This window comes from Ranitomeya imitator, chromosome 6, assembly GCF_032444005.1.
Source record: "Ranitomeya imitator isolate aRanImi1 chromosome 6, aRanImi1.pri, whole genome shotgun sequence".
NCBI classification, from domain to species: domain Eukaryota; kingdom Metazoa; phylum Chordata; class Amphibia; order Anura; family Dendrobatidae; genus Ranitomeya; species Ranitomeya imitator.
This window is the reverse complement of record NC_091287.1, coordinates 470,587,701-470,609,926: the sequence shown is the minus strand read 5'-3', so window position 1 is coordinate 470,609,926 and position 22,226 is coordinate 470,587,701. Positions and strand designations below refer to the sequence as shown.

The 22,226-nt window shown below is 45.2% G+C and overlaps 1 protein-coding gene across 1 annotated transcript in view; it reads left to right on the top strand.

Moving 5' to 3' along the window:
• Positions 1-21,055, top strand: part of ZNF704 (zinc finger protein 704) — a 157,756-nt gene extending 136,701 nt beyond the window's left edge. Inside the window, exons 7-8 of the mRNA XM_069728973.1 lie at positions 16,737-16,828; positions 20,398-21,055. Coding sequence (XP_069585074.1) covers positions 16,737-16,828; positions 20,398-20,512 — 207 coding nt within the window. The 3' untranslated portion in view covers positions 20,513-21,055. The remainder of the gene's footprint in view (positions 1-16,736; positions 16,829-20,397) is intronic.
• Positions 21,056-22,226: the final 1,171 nt, after the last annotated feature.

The following is a 22,226-nucleotide window of genomic DNA, read 5'->3' as shown; positions in this document are numbered from 1 at the left end:
AGACCCAAAACTTGAACGGGGAAGAGCCGTCTGGGAGTACAGTAAGAGGGCAAGCCATGTAGTCTGTCACCATCTGACGGAACCGTTGCCTCCTGCTGACTGGAGCCGCCGGTGATGGTGTAGACATTTGGGGCGGGCACACAAAAGTGTGCCAGAGTTGTGCCATACTGGGCTTGCCTTGGGCAGAGGCACTGCTTCTGCTCCCTCTTTGGGCAGAGCCTCCCCCACTGCCTCGACGCACTGAGCTGCTTTGTAAAGCACTAGCAGCACTCCTCTCAGTTGGACAGGAGAAGATGATGGAATTCACCAGTGTGTCGTGGTACTCCCGCAATTTACGCTCCCGGGTCAACGCAGGGATGAGGTTTTGGACGTTGTCCCGGTAGCGAGGATCGAGGAGGGTGAACACCCAATAATCAGGCATGTTGAGAATGTGGTCGATGCGGCGGTCGTTTCTCAGGCACTGCAGCATGAAATCCACCATGTGCTGCAGAGTGCCAACCGGCCCAGAAACGCTGTCCCCTGCTTGAGACATGATCTCTGCCCGCTCGTCATCACCCCACCCTCGCTGTACACACTGACCACTGGACAATTGTGTCGCTCCCTCCTCTGGACGGAGCTCTTCCTCCTCCATTGACTCCTCCTCATCCTCCTCACAAATTGGCCCCTGCGTACCCCTTTGTGAGGAACCACGTGGCGCTGACTCTCCAGAAGCTGATGGAAAAGGTGACTCCTCATCCTCCACCTCTTCCACCACATCATCCCTTAACCCTTGCAAAGTTTGCTGAAGCAGGCAGATAAGGGGGACAGTCATGCTGACTAGTGCATCATCTGCACTTGCCATCCGCGTGGAATAATCAAAAGGACGCAAAACCTGGCAGACGTCCTTCATAGTGGCCCACTCTGTGGTTGTGAAGTCTGATCGGCGCTGACTGCGACTTCTTTGCGCCTGATGCAGCTGGTACTCCATAACTGCTTGCTGCTGCTCACACAACCGCTCCAACATATGTAACGTGGAATTCCACCGGGTAGGTAGGTCACATATGATGCGGTGTTCCGGAAGGCGGAATCGGCGCTGCAGAGCAGCAATGCGGGATCTGGCCAAGCTGGAACGCCGCAAGTGAGCACACTCTAGGCGGACCTTGTGCAGCAGGGCATCAAGATCCGGATAGTCCCTCAGAAAACTCTGCACAACCAAATTGAGCACATGTGCCAGACATGGGATGTGAGTGAGGTTGCCAAGGGCCAAAGCTGCCACCAGATTTCGGCCATTGTCACACACTACCATGCCTGGCTGGAGATTCGCTGGCAGTAACCACACATCGCTCTCCTGCTTTATGGCATTCCAGAGCTCCTGCGCTGTGTGGCTTCGATGCCCCAATGAAACTAGTTTCAAGACGGCCTGCTGACGTTTGGCCACGGCTGTGCTCATGTCGGTCATAGGTAAACGTTCACGGGTCCATGTGGGGGTGGACTGTGACGGATCCTGCAGAGAGGAATCAGAGGAACTGGTGTAAGAGGAGGAGTCGATGCGTACAGACTGGATTCCTGCAATCCTTGGAGTGGGCAGGACACGTCCTGCGCCACTCGCACGATCTGTACCTGGCTCAACAACATTAACCCAATGGGCAGTGAGGGAAACATATCGCCCCTGTCCATGCTGACTGGTCCACGCATCGGTGGTGAGGTGGACCTTGCTACTGACGGCGTTCAGTAGCGCATGTTTTATGTTTGCCTCAACATGCCTGTGCAGGGCAGGGACAGCCTGCCTGCTGAAGTAAAAGCGGCTGGGCACCTTGTACTGTGGGACTGCCAATGCCATCAAGTCACGGAAGCTGTCAGTCTCCACCAGCCTGAACGAGAGCATTTCCAGGGACAACAGTTTGGCAATGCCTGCATTCAGAGCCTGTGCTCGGGGGTGGTTGGCCGAGAATGCCCGCCTTTTCTCCCATGCCTGTACTACCGATGGCTGTAGAGTAGACTGGGAGTGTGAGGATGACTGGGAAGGTGGTGCTGTGGGTGGAATTACACAAGGTCTCTGGGAGGAAGCCAAACCAGCTGTGCGTGAGCTGGAGGAAGAGGCAACACGAGCTGAAGAGGTGGTAGCTGCCGCTGTTGGTTGGCCTACATCTTCAGTGTGTTTCTGTAACTCCACCGCGTGCCTGGTCCGCACATGTTTCCACATATTTGTGGTATTGAGGTTGCTGACATTTTTCCCTCTTTTTACTTTATGATGACACAGCTTGCATTTGACAAAACAAATGTCATCTGCAACTGTGTCAAAAAAGGACCAGGCACTGCAAGTCTTGGGAGCGCCCTTTTTGGCTTTGGAAAGAGACAGGCTCCTAACGGGTGCCAAAGTGGAGGCTACAGGCTCCGCAGTCTTCCCCCTCCCTCTCCCTCTTTGGCCCGTAAGAGGAAGCTCTTCCTCTGAGCTGCTCCCACCACCTTCCTGTTCCTCACGCCACGATGGGTCAAGGACCTCATCATCTCCACTACCCTCTGCCACCAACTGCTCCTCCTGGGTAGTCTCAGCAGCACAGTACGCACGAGAAAGCGGCACCTGAGTTTCATCATCAGATGCGTACTGCGCTGTGGTCACCGGAGGCACTGGCCCACCTGCCTCTTCAGAGTCAGAGAGATAAAGCTTTTGGGCATCACTGCACACTGCCTCTTCTTCCATTTCTCCAATGCTGCTTGGCTGGCCCCCTGTTTCCAAGCCAAGAGATTCAGAGAACAGAAGTAGAGACGGCTCCTGTCCTGGGCTCTCTGACTGCCTGGCCAATTTGGCAGGTGGTGAAGAGACAGATGGCTGCTCTCCAGTGCTCTGTGCCTGAGAGGATGTGGCACTAACTGAAGTCGATGCCGAGGCGTTAGCTGCCATCCACCCGACAACGGCTTCAATTTGGTCTTCACGCAGCAGCGGTGCACGGCGCTCTCCGACAAAGCTGCGCATGAAGGACTGTTCCCTGCTGAAACTGAGTGACGACGAGTCACCGGCGCCCGCAGCAGGCACAGAATCACCACGTCCTCTCCCTGCTCCTCTCCCTGCTCCGCGCCCACGCCCACGTGCCTTACTCCCTGCCCTCTTCATCTTGGTTGACAGATAAAGATAAGCAGAAAAGTACTAAGGCCTTAGTGTGCTTATTCCTGTAATGCTCCTCCTAACAGGTGTAAGAAACACTAATGTTGTAAATTGTGGACTAAACTTTATTATTTTTCAAATGTGGCCTACACAAGTGTAAGTTGTGTTTGGTGAACTTAACCTTTTTTTTGGTGCAGATCGGGCTACAGAGCTAGTTTAAATCACACGGAGACCGTGCAGACAGCCGTAAACGGCGCTGCAAGGCCAAGAAACCCTCCTCTAGGTTATCCTATATAGTGTTTTTCCACTATTTAGCTGGATACAAGTGGAAAGACACTAATAGGAATTTTTTTTTTCAAATTTTAAACTGGCTGCACTATTTGAAAAAAAGGAAATTGTTTTTCAAGGTATGAGGCAGTAACGCACCCTGAGCTGAATCCAACCGGCTATGGCTGCACACAGACTACAGGGCGAGCTGGGCTCACACGGAGACCGTGCAGACAGCCGTAAACGGCGCTGCAAGGCCAAAAAACCCTCCTCTAGGTTATCCTATATAGTGTTTTTCCACTATTTAGCTGGATACGAGTGGAAAGACACTAATAGGAATTTTTTTTTTCAAATTTTAAACAGGCTGCACTATTTGAAAAAAAGGAAAATTTTTCTCAAGGTATGAGCCAGTAACGAACCCTGAGCTGAATCCAACCGGCTATGGCTGCACACAGACTACAGGGCGAGCTGGGCTCACACGGAGACCGTGCAGACAGCCGTAAACGGCGCTGCAAGGCCAAAAAACCCTCCTCTAGGTTATCCTATATAGTGTTTTTCCACTATTTAGCTGGATACGAGTGGAAAGACACTAATAGGAATTTTTTTTTTCAAATTTTAAACAGGCTGCACTATTTGAAAAAAAGGAAAATTTTTCTCAAGGTATGAGCCAGTAACGAACCCTGAGCTGAATCCAACCGGCTATGGCTGCACACAGACTACAGGGCGAGCTGGGCTCACACGGAGACCGTGCAGACAGCCGTAAACGGCGCTGCAAGGCCAAAAAACCCTCCTCTAGGTTATCCTATATAGTGTTTTTCCACTATTTAGCTGGATACGAGTGGAAAGACACTAATAGGAATTTTTTTTTTCAAATTTTAAACAGGCTGCACTATTTGAAAAAAAGGAAAATTTTTCTCAAGGTATGAGCCAGTAACGAACCCTGAGCTGAATCCAACCGGCTATGGCTGCACACAGACTACAGGGCGAGCTGGGCTCACACGGAGACCGTGCAGACAGCCGTAAACGGCGCTGCAAGGCCCAAAAACCCCCCTCTAGGTTATCCTATGTAGTGTTTTTCCACAATAGAGCTGGAGACTGGTGGAAAAACACTAATAGGAAATTTGAGAAAAAATGTGCAGCAGGCTGCACTAAGAGCAAAAAAGAACAACTGTGTGAGGCAGTGTGAACCCCCCCTGAGCTGAATACAACCGGGTATATGGCTGCACACAGACTACAGAGTGAGCTGCACACACACACACACAGAGACCTTGCAGAACGCTGTTAAAACAGCGCTGCAAGGCAAGAGCAAGGTGAACAGTGAAGAACACACAGCGTTTTGCTAAATTAGCCTTTGGAAAGGAAAATAAAGCAATTAGCTAGCTCAACTGGCCCTCAGTTAGAACACAGCGTCCTGTCCCTAACTGAAATCACAGCAGAGTGAGCGCAAAATGGCGGCAGCGCTTTTTTATAGTGCAGAGTGACATCATTTCAGCAGCCAATCCAAGCCTTGCCAGTACTTACATGCCCACCATGCTAAACAGGATGTGCCCACACTTTCATTCATTCCTCATTGGCTGCTGCGTTCAATTTGAATTCTGGGAACTTCCGATTCCGGTATCCGATACGCGGGAAGTATCGGAATTCGGTATCGGAATTCCGATACCGCAAATATCGGCCGATACCCGATACTTGCGGTATCGGAATGCTCAACACTACCTATCACCACTCCTGACATGACATGTCTATTTTAGTAAATATTTGTATTATTCAATAAATAATAATAATTTGGTAGCACCTTTGATTAAAGCTCTACATTGTGCCATTACTCTGTTATTACGCCTAGAAATATATGAATAAATCCTCCACTGAGTGTTACCAGTAATACAGCAAATTGCAGTGTCCAACCAGTGCTGCCAGTTGTAACGGGAGTGGTAGCAATACTGTGCTGTGGTCAGAGGAGAGCCTGGAGGGGCGTAACTAGGTGAGCACCTGACTCTTCACAAGAGCCCCTAGTGATGGGGTTAGGCTTGGCTCCCGAAGGACACCAGGTGCTACACCAGGACAGACCTCGGACGCACGGCAGCTGACCCCCAAGGGACAGGTAGCTGGAATAGCCCGGTAGGAGAGTACAGCTGATACAGGCAGGCACGGCAGGAACACAGGAACCACAGATGCTGGCAGGTACTGCTGATGTACAAATAGGCACTCGCAGGTGCAGGTTGGTACGGCTGGTATGCAGATAGACATTGGCAGGTAGAGGCTGGTATATGGATGTGCTCAGCAGGTGCAGGCTGGTATACAGAAACAAAAGGCAAGAACGAGCAGACAGGTAGACTGACAGGTACTGGGGACCTGACAACTAGCAAGCATGCAGAATAACTATACTTGTTTCATTCAGATGGAGGTGCCTTAAATAAGAAGTGTCTCCCACCCATTAGCTGGGGACACTTTAGGATGGTGCACGTGGTCCCTTTAAGAAGGGAGTGTGTGACCCAAGCACCGTGCATGGGCATGTGCACACCATGAGCAGAAATACTGGACAGCAGCTGGAGAAGGAGGGGGAGGAAGTTCGGGAAGGGGTCCGCGGCAATGAGTGAGTTGTCGTCCCTGCTGGGTGAGGGGAACAGCGTGCAGGGCTGCTGCCACTACAATACCACCCCACACACAAACTTTACGCCCCCTCTTTTTCAAGCCCGCAAGAAATTTGTCCAGGAGGAGAGTGGCAGGGATGTTCTCCCTGGGCTCCCACAACCTCTCCTCTGGACCAAACCCCTTCCAATCCACAAAAAAAAGGTTTTTCCTCTTACCCTCTTGGTGACCAGAATATTGTCTTCTTCGAAAGCGTCTTCAGAGCTGACTGGAACAGAAGTGATACCTGGATCTTTTAAGAGGGGTCTGAGGAGGACAGGCTTGAGGAGAGGCACATTAAATGAATTGGGGATCCATAAAGAGACTGAAAGTTTGAGCTTGTAGGCTACAGAATGTATCTGTTTGAGAACCTTAAAGGGCCAGTGAAGCTAGGACCCAATTTATTTGAGGGTAACATGAGACTGACATACTTTGAAGACAGCCAAACCTTGCCCCCTGATCGAAAGAGAGGTAGATTCAGATGTCTCGTCTGTGTGTCTCCTCCTCCGTTCTTGGGATTTCAATAAGGTGGTCTTGGTGTCTTCCCAGATCTCAGAAAAGCCCTTGACAAGGGATTCTGCATTAGAAATGTCAGTGGTAGTAGACATATGCTATTTAGGGACCCAGTCCTCCTGATATATTGAACCAAGCAGAATATGCATAACTGGATCAGGAGTCATAATGATAGACTGCTATGTGCTTAAACCAGAGCCGTATTGGCATGGTATAGGCTGAAGTAGCACTGTGCATATAGCAATGGCCTCACACAGAGGCAGATGCACAGACTGACAATATAAAGACCCCTAGTAGCTGCTGATGCGATAAGATAACCGCCCGAATGGCGTGACGTTTTAAGGCCCAGGTGGAGATATCCGTAATCACAGGAATCTGGGAGGTCAGGCAACCACGGGGAGCACAAGAGTAGAATGGGACCCAGACATAGCCCCATGCGTATCGCCGTGTGAAGCACGGCTTCGTCAGTTACCAGTGTGAGACATGTAATGACTGACAGCCTGCTCTCATTACAACACATTATAGCATACCGCTCATAACGAATACAGTACAGCAGAGGTAACAGTACATAGGAAACACAGTGAAACAGAAGTGAACTTTGCCTCATCATAAACTTTTGCAGCAGCGCTTGTCCTCTCATAGTTCTGGCTGCTATGCTACAGAGCTGTGCCTCATCATAACTAACACAGTACAGAGAGTTGAACCTTGTCTCATTACAAACACAACAACTGTTTTGCAGTACATCTTCTCACAGTTCTGTCAGCTCTGCTGTACTGCCCTTCCCACACGCTGGCTGCCTTGGAGATGGAAGTTGAAGCACTGGGAGAGGACAACTGCAGCTGCAAATGTGTTTGTAATGAGTTCACTTCTGGTGTTCAATGTTGGTTCTGTTGTACTGTATTTTTTTCGATCTTATTGCAGAGCTGTATATGATTATGAACACAAAGTGTCAGTCATTACATGTCTCACACTGGTAATGCTCCTTTCATTTGCAATAAGCTATGGAAACAGATTCTCAGGGAGATCCATGTCCGGCCCTTATATCATAACAGCTCATTTACATGTAAGAAAAATGTGGAATTCTCTGGAACAAGTCATAGGATTGCAGATACCAAGGTAAGGTATCATTTTATTCAACTTTACCCGTCTGTATGGTTATGACCTGCATAACCATATAGATGGCTTAGGAGGGACGATCCTACTGACACATTCGCTCTAAGGATTATTCTAAACATCACAAGTTATTAGACAACTTGCTGATCGGAGGGGGTTCAACTGCTGAGGGTCCAATAATCCTAACAACAGGGCTCCAAAATTCCTTACACTAACTGCTTGAGGTAGTGAACCACAATTAATTTTTCTATACGTGATAATAAAAATAAATGAAAATATTGTTTATCATCAATCAAAAGTAATCTTTCTTTTTGCCTGACATTTATAATAAAATGGCATTCACGTTTTATATCTTACTAGCTGAAGAGCCCGGCGTTGCCTGGGCATAGTAAATATCTGTGGTTAGTTATAGCACCTCACGTCTCTTATTTTCCTATCATGCCTCTCATTTTCTCCCTTACACCTCTCATTTTCCCCCTCACTCCTCTTATTTTCCCCCTCACTCGTCTCATTCCCCCCTAACACTTGTCATTTCGACCTCACATCTGTCATTTTCCGATCACTCCACTATTTTCCCCTCACTCCTCTCATTTTGCACTCACACCTTTTCATTTTCACCTCACACCCCTCATTTTCACCTCAATATATACATGTTTGTCATCTCCCTTATATATAGTATATACCTGTATGTCATCTCCCCAGTAAATAGTATATACCTGCTGTATGTCAACTCCTCCTGTATATTGTATATACCCATGTGTCATCTCTTCCTGTATATAGTATATACCTGTATGTTATCTCTTCTGTATATACTATATACCTGTATGTCATCTCCTCCTATGTATAGTATATACCTGTATGTCATCTCCTGTATATAGTATATCCCTGTATGTCATCTCCTGTATATAGTATGTACCTGTATGTCATCTCCTGTATATAGTATATACCTGTGTCATCTCCTGTATATAGTATATACGTGTGTCATCTCCTCCTGTATATAGTATGTACCTGTAAGTCATCTCCTCCTGTATATAGTATATACCTGTGTATCATCTGTTCCTGTATATAGTATATACCTGTGTGTCATCTCCTGTATATAGTATATACCTGTGTGTCATCTCCTGTATATAGTATATACGTGTGTCATCTCCTCCTGTATATAGTATATACCTGTGTGTCATCTCCTCCTGAATATAGTATATACCTGTGTGTCATCTCCCCTGTATATAGTATATACCTGTGTCATCTCCACTGTATATAGTATATACCTGTGTGTCATCGCCCCTGTATATAGTATGTACCTGTATGTCATCTCCCCTGTATATAGTATATACCAGGTTGTCATCTCATCCTGTATATAGTATATACCTGTATGTTATCTCCTCCTGTATATAGTATATACCTGTGTGTTATGTCCTCCTGTATATAGTATATACCTGTATGTCATCTCCTCCTATATATAGTATAAACCTCTGTGTCATCTCCCCTGTATATAGTATCTATGTGTGTGTCATCTCCTCCTGTATATAGCATATACCTGTGTGTCATCTCCTCCTGTATATAGTATATACCTGTGTGTCATCTCTCCTGTATATAGTATATATGTGTGTCATCTCCCCTGTATATAGTATATATCTGTATGTCATCTCCTCCTGTATTAGACCGCGTTCACACTTTATTTGGTCAGTATTTTTACCTCAGTATTTGTAAGCTAAATTGGCAGCCTGATAAATCCCCAGCCAACAGGAAGCCCTCCCCCCCGGGCAGTATATATTAGCTCACACATACACATAATAGACAGGTCATGTGACTAACAGTTGCCGAATTTCCTATATGGTACATTTGTTGCTCTTCTAGTTTGTCTGCTTATTAATCAGATTTTTATTTTTGAAGGATAATACCAGACTTGTGTGTGTTTTAGGACGAGTTTCATGTGTCAAGTTGTGTGTGTTGAGTTGCATGTGGCGACATGCATGTAGCGACTTTTGTGAGATGAGTTTTGTGTGGCGACATGCGTGTAGCAACTTTTTGTGTGTCGAGTTGCATGTGACAGGTTAGTGTAGCAAGTTGTGTGCAGCAAGTTTTGCTCATGGCGAGTTTTGCGCGTGGCGAGTTTTATGTGTGGTGCGTTTTGAGTATGTGCAAGTTTTGCGTGAGGCAACGTTTGCATGTGTTGCAACTTTTGTGCATGTGGCAATTTTTCCGCGTGTGCAAGTTTTGCGTGTGGCGAGTTTTCCATGAGGTGAGTTTTGCACGTGTGGCGAGTTTTGCATGTGGCGAGCTTTTGCGCGTGGCGAGTTTTGAGCGGTGACTTTTGTGTTTCGATTTTTATGTGGCGAGGTTGGTGTATGTGTGGTGAAATGTGTGCTGAGGGTGGTATATGTGTTCAAGCACGTGGTAGTTTGTGGCGCATTTTGTGTGTGTGTTCATATCCCCGTGTGTGGTAAGTATCCCATGTCGGGGCCCCACCTTAGCAACTGTACGGTATATACTCTTTGGCGCCATCGCTCTCATTCTTTAAGTCCCCCTTGTTCACATCTGGCTGTCAATTTGCCTCCCACACCTTTCCTTTCACTTTTTCCCCATTATGTAGATAGGGGCAAAATTGTTTGGTGAATTGGAATGCGCGGGGTTAAAATTTCGCCTCACAACATGGCCTATGACGCTCTCGGGGTCCAGATGTGCGACTGTGCAAAATTTTGTGGCTGTAGCTGCGACGGTGCAGATGCCAATCCCGGACATACACATATACATACACACACACACACATTCAGCTTTATATATTAGATAAAGCATTTTAATTATGAAATGTCCATCAGGTAATTTTTTAAACATCCACTTATTTGTCAGTGATTAAAAAAATGCTTCTATATAGTCCTTAGTCCAGCTAAAACATCCAGGTCATCAATTTTATCACAGAGAATCTGGTAAAAATGTGATAATTATGGATCTGTCCACGATAGCACAAGACTTTGCCGACCGACCGCACATGCTTCCCACCCCTGTGTCCTATGACCAAGAAATCAAAAATCTCCCTCAGGTTCTTGTGAGAGGCAAGAGACCTGGTAACTGTACATAATGTGACAGCAGCTCTCTAACTAGATCATTTACTTATGGCTGTAGACGTAGCATGTTAGTGCAGAAGGCTCCCTACCCGCAATTCACTGAATGTTACTACACAACGTTGCTTAGGTCACCCCTCATTCACTGACTGCTACACTTAGGTCACCCCTCATTCACTGACTGCTACACTTAGGTCGCCCCTCATTCACTGACTGCTACACTTAGGTCGCCCCTCATTCACTGACTGCTACACTTAGGTCGCCCCTCATTCACTGACTGCTACACTTAGGTCGCCCCTCATTCACTGACTGCTACACTTAGGTCGCCCCTCATTCACTGACTGCTACACTTAGGTCACCCCTCATTCACTGACTGTTATGCTTAGGTCGCCTCTGATTCACTGACTGCTACACTTAGGTCACCCCTGATTCACTGACTGCTACGCTTAGGTCGCCCCTCATTCACTGACTGCTGCGCATAGCCCTCATTCACTGACTACTACGCTTAGGTCAGCCCTGATTCACTGACTGTTATGCTTAGGTCACCCCTCATTCACTGACTGCTACGCTTAGGTCACCCCTCATTTACTGACTGCTACACTTAGGTCGCCCCTCATTCACTGACTGCTACGCTTAGGTCAGCCCTCATTCACTGACTGTTATGCTTAGGTCGCACCTCATTCACTGACTGCTACACTTAGGTCGCCCCTCATTCACTGACTGCTACGCTTAGGTCACCCCTCATTCACTGACTGTTATGCTTAGGTCGCCCCTCATTTACTGACTGCTACGCTTAGGTCGCCCCTCATTCACTGACTGCTGCACTTAGGTCGCCCCTCATTCACTGACTGCTGCGCTTAGGTTGACCCTCATTCACTGACTGCTACGCTTAGGTTGGCCCTAATTCACTGACTGCTACGCTTTTGAGTCGCCCGCCAGGGCAGTGGGGTACTCGGTACCGGGTCCGGTCACAATTAAAGGGGAGGTCACGGTGGCTGCGACCCGGTCCGAGGTCCTGGGCACTCAAGTAAAAGGGGAAGGTCTTTAAAAGGTTTAATAAAGTTTGTATTCGTGACGCCACCTGTGGTTCTGTCAGAGGTGACCGACGCTGCTTAAAGGGGTCCTCTGGGGTTGATGTTACTGCAGCAAAGATGATGACGCTTCCTACAGGTGAAGCGGGGTCCCCAGGGCTCCCAAGGTGTATAGCAAGGATGGTGTGGTGGATGCCAGCAAATAAATGGAGGACACGGGGTTGCAGTCTTTACCTACTTTACTGATGTTGTAGTCAGCCTCAGTCCAGGGTCCCGGCAACAGGTGTCCTTGGGATCCAGGGAGCCTGAAGACAGGTGGAAATCCCTTTTGCCAGGTCAGTTTTGGAGCCTTCCACTATGCGCTGGTTTCTAGTCCCTTGCTGCCTGTGGTGTCCTAACAAGGTTCTCTTGCTCTCCTGTCCTGGGACAGTACCTGCACGGTAGGCAACTTGAGCCATCCCTCTGGAGTCTCTTTACACGGTGACTCCCGGGCTCTGAAATGCTGCTTTACCTCAGGTTTAATGTGGGCAAGTCACTTTTAGCTTCCTGCCCTCTGGTTTTGCTGTGGGACTTGCAGTTCCACACAGCCTCGGGCTCCCGGTGCCCGGTTTCTGTGCTCTGCTTAGAGGTGACCAATCGCAGCCCTCCTCCAGCTCTTCGGTTCCTCTGTGCTCCTTCACTCTCTGCTTGTTTGCACCAGACTCTCTACCTTGGTCTTCCTGGACCAACTGTCTGCTACCAACTGCCTAACTCCTCCTCCAGACCAGGATGTATATTTAGGGAAGCTCCCCTAAAACTGGGCTTAGAGCTCCCCCTTCTCTGGTCTGGAGTCAGAAAGTGTTGCATGTACAGCTTACCTGCCAAAGGGATCCCTCCTGTCTCCAGGCATGGCATTACCCTGCCCGAGAGGAAGGTAGCACCACTGTGGTACCCGGACTCCTGGGGTGCCACACTTACGTTGCCCCTCATTCACTGACTGTTATGCTTAGGTCACCCTAATTTACTGACTGTTATGCTTAGGTCACCCTCATTCACTGACTGTTGTGCTTAGGTCACCCTCATTCACTGACTGTTATGCTTAGGTCACCCTCATTCACTGACTGCCACGCTTAGATCGCTCCTCATTCACTGACTGCTATGCGTAGACGAATGCCAATTTTGTTCAGAGCTCCCTCAAGTTACAATATTAATTGGTTTGGGGATGACCATTGTAAGTGGAAAATATTGGAATTTGAGTCTACAAAAACTATTTAAAAAATAGAGATACAGCAAAAGTAAGTTGAAATTAGGTATACATTATAACAGAATAATAATCCTGAGCCACCTTCACCTGGTGTCGAGCTCATCCAGACACGGGTAAAGAGCAGTAAAGTACTGAATAGTAGTGATGAGCGAGTGTACTCTTTGCTCGGGTTTTCCAGAGCACGCTCAGGTGACCTCCGAGTATTTATGACTGCTCGGAGATTTAGTTTTCATCGCCCCAGCTGAATGATTTACAGCTACTAGCCAGGCTGAGTACATGTGGAGGTTGCCTGGTTGCTAGGGAATACCCACATGTAATCAAGCAGGCTAGTAGCTGTAAATCATTCAGCGGTGGCGATGAAAACGAAATCTCCGAGCACTAACAAATACTCGGAGGTCACCCAAGCATGCTCTGGAAAACCCGACCAACGAGTACACTCGCTCATCACTACTGAATAGTAGCGAGGAACCACATCTGTAATGAAGGAGTTTCTCCACTAAGATTCCCATACCTGGTCAATCACAAAGGCAGCAAATCCGTAATCTTTGTGAACTTATGTGATATCAACGTACAGTAGGCTTGGAAACCTGAAGCCATTGTAAGCCGAGGTCCTCAGGTATAAGGATCCTATTATTCAGGCGAAGAAATACCCCATAAAAAGATCTATTTGACAATACATCAAGTTGACCAATTTACATTGTTGTCAGCAGCAAAACCCATTTACAGTAGGAATATGCTGCCAAAAATGATCATTGTTATATCTAAGGGCAGCACAGTGGCTCAGTGGTTAGCACTGTTACTTTAGCACAGGGGTCCTTGGTTCAAATCCCACCAAGGACAACATCTGCAAAGCGTTTGTATTTTCTCCCTGTGTTTGCGTTGGTTTCCTCCAGGTTCTCCGGTTTCCTCCCACACTACAAAGACATACTGATAGGGAATCTAGATTGTGAGCCCCAATGGGGACAGTGATGATAATGTCTGCAAAGCGCTGTGGAATCTGATGGCACTGTATAAGTGAGTAAAGTATAAATAAAATATCTGCAAAAAAAGATGTAATCAATGTTAAATGAGCGAATTATCATCTGTCATTCGATTGGTGGGCAATGATTCGGAACCATTGATGGACTGAATGATCACTCAGGTCATTGTTCCCACATGGTGAGAGTCAGTGGTTGGAATCCGTAGCCGTACAGTCATGGCCTAAAGTATTGACACCCCTGCAATTCTGTCAGATAATACTCATTTTCTTCCTGAAAATGATTGCAAACACAAATTATTTGGTTTTATTATCTTCATTTAATTTGTCTTAAATGAAAAAAACACAAAAAGAATTGTCCTAAAGCCAAATTGGATATAATTCCACACCAAACATAAAAAAAGGGGGTGGACAAAAGTATTGGCACTGTTCGAAAAATCATGTGATGCTTCTCTAATTTGTGTAATTAACAGCACCTGTAACTTACCTGTGGAAACTAACAGGTGTTGGCAATAACTAAATCACACTTGCCGCCAGTTGACCTGGATTAAAGTTGACTCAACCTCTGTCCTGTGTCCTTGTGTGTACCACATTGAGCATGGAGAAAAAAAAGAAGACCAAAGACCTGTCTGAGGACTTGAGAAACCAAATTGTGAGGAAGCATGAGCAATCTCAAGGCTACAAGTCCATCTCCAAAGACCTGAATGTTCCTGTGTCTACCGTGCGCAGTGTCAAAGAAGTTTAAAGCCCACGGCACTGTGGCTAACTTCCCTAGATTTGGACGAAAAAGAAAAATTGACAAGAGATTTCAACGCAAGATTGTGCGGATGTTGGATAAAGAACCTCGACTAACATCCAAACAAGTTCAAGCTGCCCTGCCGTCCAAGGGTACAACAGTGTCAACCTGTACTATCCGTCGGCGTCTGAATGAAAAGGGACTGTATGGTAGGAGACCCAGGAAGACCCCACTTCTTACCCCGAGACATAAAAAAGCCAGGCTGGAGTTTGCCAAAACTTACCTAAAAAAGCCTAGAACGTTTTGGAAGAATGTTCTCTGGTCAGATGGGACAAAAGTAGAGCTTTTTGGGCAAAGGCATCAACATAGCGTTTACAGGAGAGAAAAAAGAGGCATTCAAAGAAAAGAACACGGTCCCTACAGTCAAACATGGCGGAGGTTCCCTGATATTTTGGGGTTGCTTTGCTGCTTCTGGCACTGGACTGCTTGACCATGTGCATGGCATTATGAAGTCTGAAGACTACCAACAAATTTTGCAGCATAATGTAGGGCCCAGTGTGAGAAAGCTGGGTCTCCCTCAGAGGTCATGGGTCTTCCAGCAGGACAATGACCCAAAATACACTTCAAAAAGCACTAAAGAATGGTTTGAGAGAAAGCACTGGAGACTTCTAAGGTGGCCAGCAATGAGTCCAGACCTGAATCCCATAGAACAGGGGTCCCCAACTCCAGTCCTCAAGGCCCACCAACAGGTCATGTTTTCAGGATTTCCTTTGCATTGCACAGGTGATGCAATTATTACCTGGACAAGACTAAGGAAATCCTGAAAACATGACATGTTGGTGGGCCTTGAGGACTGGAGTTGGGGACCCCTGCCATAGAACACCTGTGGAGAGATCTAAAAATGGCAGTTTGGAGAAGGCACCCTTCAAATATCAGGGACCTGGAGCAGTTTGCCAAAAAAGAATGGTCTAAAATTCCAGCAGAGCATTGGAAGAAACACATTGATGGTTACCGGAAGTGGTTGGTCGCAGTTATTTTGGCTAAAGGTTGTGCAACCAAGTATTAGGCTGAGGGTGCCAATACTTTTGTCTGGCCCATTTTTGGAGTTTTGAGTGAAATGATCAATGTTTTGCTTTTTGCTTCATTCTCTTTTGTGTTTTTTCATTTAAGACAAATTAAATGAAGATAATACCAAATAATTTGTGATTGCAATCATTTTCAGGAAGAAACTGAGTATTATCTGACAGAAGTGCAGGGGTGTCAATACTTTTGACCATGACTGTATATGATGATTTGTTTCCATAGATAATAGATTTTACACCTAATTTTCGGGTTTGTCTCATGTTCTGCAGGGGAGCGGTGATTGTACGGGGCGGTGCATTCCTACTAGATTCACAGGACAGACCAGCTGTCTGAACTGTGCACGCTCCGATGTTTCCTACAGCCTGGCCTCTTTAGAATCAGAGGATTGCAGTAGCACTAAAATTTGGCATTTTGGGGCTAACAGTGCGCTCCAGCGATTCAGTTAACTTTAGATCAGCAATCTGTATTGGAGAGAACATGATCATCCACTACTGCTAGATGGCAGAGGTGGCCGGTAACCTAGGTAATGGGCATTAAAGAATAAAAATAAAAATCTCTCCATTCTTGAGAACGAGGCGGATTTTAAAAAAACAAGTAAATCGCAAAGTTGCCTGTTTTTGCAAGCACAATGAAATTTTATCCATTAACGAACCTGAAAATAAATAACCTTAATTACAAGCTGTTCATTGCTATAAATTCCCAATTCTGAGAACTGTACTTTAATCTCATTTTCTTTAATTAAGTTTAGTACAGGAAAGTACATGTGCCACATAAAGCAGCGATGTATGAAGCATTCACAATCTGTGCAGACCTGTTCACAATCGCTGACAATATCACGTCGCTCCGCGCGGGCTTCACAATTATTTGCGGTGGGCTCTCATTTTAACAATCAGTCTACTGCATAATGTTACATTTTATACCGGAGCTACGGCAATGTGGTTATGCTGTGAGGGCGACTGGTATTAATGTAATCCGTGTACTTTTTTCATGTTGTCTTTTCAGGTCTGTCTTCCTTGCAATAATAACCTTGAGGAATATATACCATCCGTTCATACAGTGAGATCTTCACCTCCTAGAGCTGGCGTAGCAGCAAGGTAAGAGAAATAAGTACATTTACTATCAAAACCTATAAATGCAAACTGATAATGCTATCAAAACACAAAAATATTAACAGGGAAGCTGTAATCAGAGAATTACTTAATGTGCAAATCAGCTTTTTATGTAACATAATTTCCTTAAAATATTGCAATGTGGGTATTACTCATATCATTAATTAAAAAATAAAAAATAAATTGGTAATTTTGCAATTATCACACTGGCCACTGGGGCTTTTTAGACTTATATTTTCTGTCCTTTCAGGAACAGTTTTCAGCAGGCTCATCATCATCAGAGGAAGGATTACAATGACAGGCAACACTTCTATACTCGGCTGATAAAACACAGGATCCACCTATCACAATAGGTGATGTCACCGCTGACCCTGCTCCGTCTCTATTCACAATGATTATATTGCACATGCTCATTAGATGCTTCAATTAAAAAGAGATGGGGTCAGGACCTGACCATTGTGGCTTTGTTCAGGTCTTTTCAGAAACTACAGGAATAATTAGAAAAAAAAAAGCTCCAGTGACCACTGTGAAAACTGCAAGATTTCTATTTTTTTTTTTAATACAAATGGTGATAAGTAAAAAAAAAAAAAAAATTAAAAATACATGTAACACAAAAATCTGAATTGAACAATAGGTCATTATCTAATGATAGGTTTCCTTTAAGGGGACCTGTCATTTACTAGGCTGCTTGCTACAGTTTTGATAAAAATCACTGTTTTATCAGCAGGAGATTATCAGTAGAGGACTAATAAAACTGCTGACATGTAGTCCTTCATATTCATGAGCTCTGTATAACCCCGCCCTCACCACTGATTAGCATCTTTCTGCCTATGCACAGTGTACACAAAAATCAGAAAATCTTTGGTGTGGGCAGGGTCATACAGAGCTCAGCATTCAGAGAACTGATAGATCCGCAGCAGATAAAACTGTGATTTATCATAATGATAGCTAGCAGCCCAGTAAGTGATACATATCTGGAGTCAGGGTCTCTGCCTCTACATTATGCTGCTCTTACATGGGGTAACAAAACACCGGTGACAGATTCTCTTTAAGCATAACCAATCACGGGTAGTGTTCATAGATCCATATAAATCTCTATGTATCAGAAATGGTTCATATGGCCCTCCACTGACCAGGCTTACGCTGGAGGGTCGTGACTAAGTGGCTACCTGGAATTCACTAGAACCTATGATGGTGAGGATAGGCTTGGGCCATTAGGGTAGCAATCAGGTGCCACATGAAAGCAGTGTCCGGACCTGTAGCAGCTAACAGATCAAGGCAGGAATACAAGGTACAGAGAGCACAGGCAAAGACATAGTCAGACAGTCCGAGGTCAGGGCAGGCAGCACAGGGTCAAAATACGATGCCTGGGTCAGGAGCGGAGAGGTCAGATGAAATGAGGAAACTAGCCGGGTCGGTAACAGGAGAGATAACAATATAATACACCTTGACAGGAAACTGGAAACTAATTGCTATAGCCAGGTGGAGATTCTCCAGCAAGAGGAGGATGCCGCAGTGCTAGAGATGTGGCAAGAGGAAGTTCTGCCTGATATCCTGAGACCGAGGGTTGCAGAGCGTTAAGCGCAGTGAGCAGAACGGCGCCGAGAAGACGTGCGAGTTACCAATATGACAGGTCTGATAGTGCCTAGCCATGACTTTTATCAACCTAATGTCCTGTGCTAAAATTTCTTAATCAAAATAAGGTTATACATGTATCAATACAGTGGCATGTAAAGGTTTTGGCATCCTTGGGAACGGAGGCCACCGCTTGCACCGCTGAGAGCCGGGTGCCGTCGGAAGGTAAGTATATCCATACTTTTTATTTTTATTCTTTTTTTTACATGAATATGGATCCCAGGGCCTGAAAGAGAGTCTCCTCTCCTCCAGACCCTGGGAACCATCCGGACAGCACACGCCGTATAAGATGACCCCCGTCTTATACGGCGAGTATATCCCAAACTCCATATTTTATATGGAAAAGTTGGGGGTCGTCTTATACGCCCAGTCGTCTTATACACCTGAAAATACGGTATATACAGTATGTATTTTCATCTTTCACATTTTAAAAATTATAAAAAGGAAAATGGGCAGATGCCAAAGTTTGGGCACCCTTAGAGATTTGTGTGCTCAGATAACTTTGACCAAGGGGTCAGACCATATTTAGCCTGTTAGGATTATGGCTTGTTCACTGTCATCGTTAGGAAAGGCCAGGTGATGAAAATTTCCCAGCTTTATAAAAACCCAGCCTCTAAACTTGTGCCAAAAAACAACAGCCATGGGTTCTTCTAATCATCTGAAAATGAAAATGATGAAGGCTCACAGGAGAAGGCTATAAGAAGAGATCAAAGGGTTTTCAAGTTGCCCTTTACTCAGTTCAAAATGTAATGAAGAAATGGCAGTTAACAGAGACAGTGGAGGTCAAGATAAGGTCTGGAAGACTAAGCAAAATTTAAATGAGAGCTGCTCATAGGATTGCCGGAGAGGCAAATCAGAACCCCCGCTTGACTGCAAAAAACCTTCAGAAAGATTTAGCAGACTCTGGAGTCGTGGTACATTGTTCTACTTTCAGAGAACCTGCACAAATATGGCCTTCATGGAAGAGTCATCAGAAGAAAACCTCTCCTGTGTCCTCACCATAAAATTCAGCATCAGAAGTATGCAAAGAACATCTAAACAAGCCTGATACATTTTGGAAAAAAGTCCTTTCAAGCGATCAGGTTAAAATTGAACTCTTTGGCCGCAATGATCAAAAATTAATGTGTGGTGAAAAAAGGGCACAGAATTTCAGGAAAAGAACATCTCGCCAACCATTAAGCATGAGGGTAGATCAATCATGCTTTGGGGTTGTGTTGTAGCCAATGGCACAGGGAACATTTCAAGTGTACAGGGAAGAATGGATTCAATTAAATTTCAACAAATTCTTGGTGCAAACATGATACTATCTGTAAAAAATGCTGAAGTTGAAAACAGCATGGCTTCTACAAATGGATAATGATCCTAAATACATCAAAATCCACAATAGACGACCTCAAAAGGTGCAAGCTGAAGGTTTTACATTGGCCCTCACAGTCCACTGATCTGAACATCATTGAAAATTTGTGGCTAGACCTCAAAATAGCAGTGCATGCAAGATGAACCAGGAATCTCACAGAACAGGAAGAATTTTCCAAGGAAGAATGGATGAAAATCCTTCAAACAAGAATTGAAAGACTCTTGGCTGGCACCAAAAAGCGTTTACCAGCTGTGATACTTTCAAAAGGGGGTGCTACTAGGTACTAACCATGCAGGGTGCCCAAACTTTTACATCACTCCATTTTCCTTTTTACAATTTTTAAAATGTAAAAGGAAATGTGTCATCTTTAACTTTAGCCCTTTTAGAGATCATTTCATCTTTAACTTGCTGTGCTGTTCACAATAACAGTACTTTTGACGAGGGGTGCCCAAATTTAAGCATGCCACTATAGCTCTGGATTCGCTGGACTCCTGAACATGGAAGCTGCTTCTCATTAATACAGATGTGTTTAGAAATAATTAATGTTTTCTCATTTTCTTAGCAGGAAGCCACGTGGTGAAGGCAAGAAATGCCGCAAGGTGTATGGAATGGAAAACAGAGACAAGTGGTGCACGGCCTGCCGCTGGAAAAAAGCTTGTCAGAGATTTCCTGACTGAGTGCAGCGCCGGTCTCCCCAGCATCGGACGGATTCATAAACTGGACTTATGACATAATGTACATGGTCTGGATAAAGCTCATCCGGGAGCTGAGGATTTGTGCTCTGCTGGATCATCAGGGAAGACGTAGAGGTGACATGTTGTAGAACTACGCGGATGTTCACTCTTTAATTGCATGATGATTTATGGGCTCTGCGCTGCTAAGCTTTTCTACAAATTTACAAAGAATTCTTTTACACAAATGCAAAAAAAAACAAATTTCTGAATGCTGGTTTTATTTTAGAAAAAAAACACCATAATTCTTTCTTTTATGCTAAGCCATGAACAAAAGAAAGTAATGAAAATCTATGAAGATGGGAGAAGAAATCAAGCCCAAAACAAATAATGGCTAGTGTGAGCAAAAAAGACTGAAGATACTCACCCTGATTTTAAAGGGGATAAAGCATGCCCCAGAGTGTAACAAATGTAGTGAAATGTGGGTACTCCGCGTACCCCGGGCAGTGCCGTCCTGTGATATGAATGTTCACGCTGATGGTACTTGGTGCCCATGTGTACGTACATTGTGACCACCATTTTTCCATAAGTGCTCTTTTATTCTCTTCCTGAGGACTAGTCAGTATTGACTCAAACCGTTTTCCGTGTTAGATGAGGGCACTTTGAGTGAAGCAGATACCGGAGGCCCGCTGTCCATCGATGGTCCAGACCTTCTGGGATATTTTATTTATATGATTTTAGATTTTTACATATGAATATCGCCTTCCACTGATGACGGAGGTGATCTTGATGACTGAACTGGTAACCTAATAGCTAATAGTGCCAACACCCGAGACACAACCTGGATCTGCCCTCCATACCTTCTTTCCTGTATGTAACATGTCCACGTTGGTTTCTGTACTGTGAATAATATATACATTTCACACATATTCATTTATAAAAGCCAGAGCTGTGCACATAACCAACCCTATCATTTAACCCTATGTCGTTATCCTTCACACATTCAGTATCCAAATACTATTACCCAACACGTGAGACATGAACCCCATACAAAAGCCGTCAGTGGATGTGGATCCCTTTTACTGTCGGTGAATTTACATATAGTGTCGTCTGTGGAACTGTGGAATTCCCGTAACTTGTTTCTATATTGAATATTTGATGTGGACTATTGTAAGTTTTACTCATGTCTTCATCACCTTCACTTGCTGATCTGCGCGCTAACAGAATACGATCCACCCATAAATGCGCTAAATTTTTCACACTTCTACCAGAATTGGAATAAAATCGATCAAAAATACACAAAACATAATAATCTGGACAGTTCAGATCACTGACTGTGATTAGATTGCATCCTCTTATATTCAGGTCATGTATTTAAGGGTCTCTATACGTAGAGTTCAAGCTCCACCAACATCACACTTGATATTAAGTAATTTTCTAGGTGCCTTATTAACTGGAGGCATCGGCAGGCACTATTCCCTCTCACCAGTAGCCGTGCACACTACTTTCTAAATTCGCAGAGGGCAACTATGTATCGTATCAATTTCTAGGAGTGTAAAACCCTACGGTATAATTGCTGTGATCATGTATGATATTATCACCATCACAGAAAGGCTTAAAGTGGTTGTCCGGCCTTAGGCTACAAGTCTGCAGTCACTCTATGTGACTGCAGACTTGTGAGTCCTCACATCTCGAGTACTAAACACTGTGAGGATTCTCC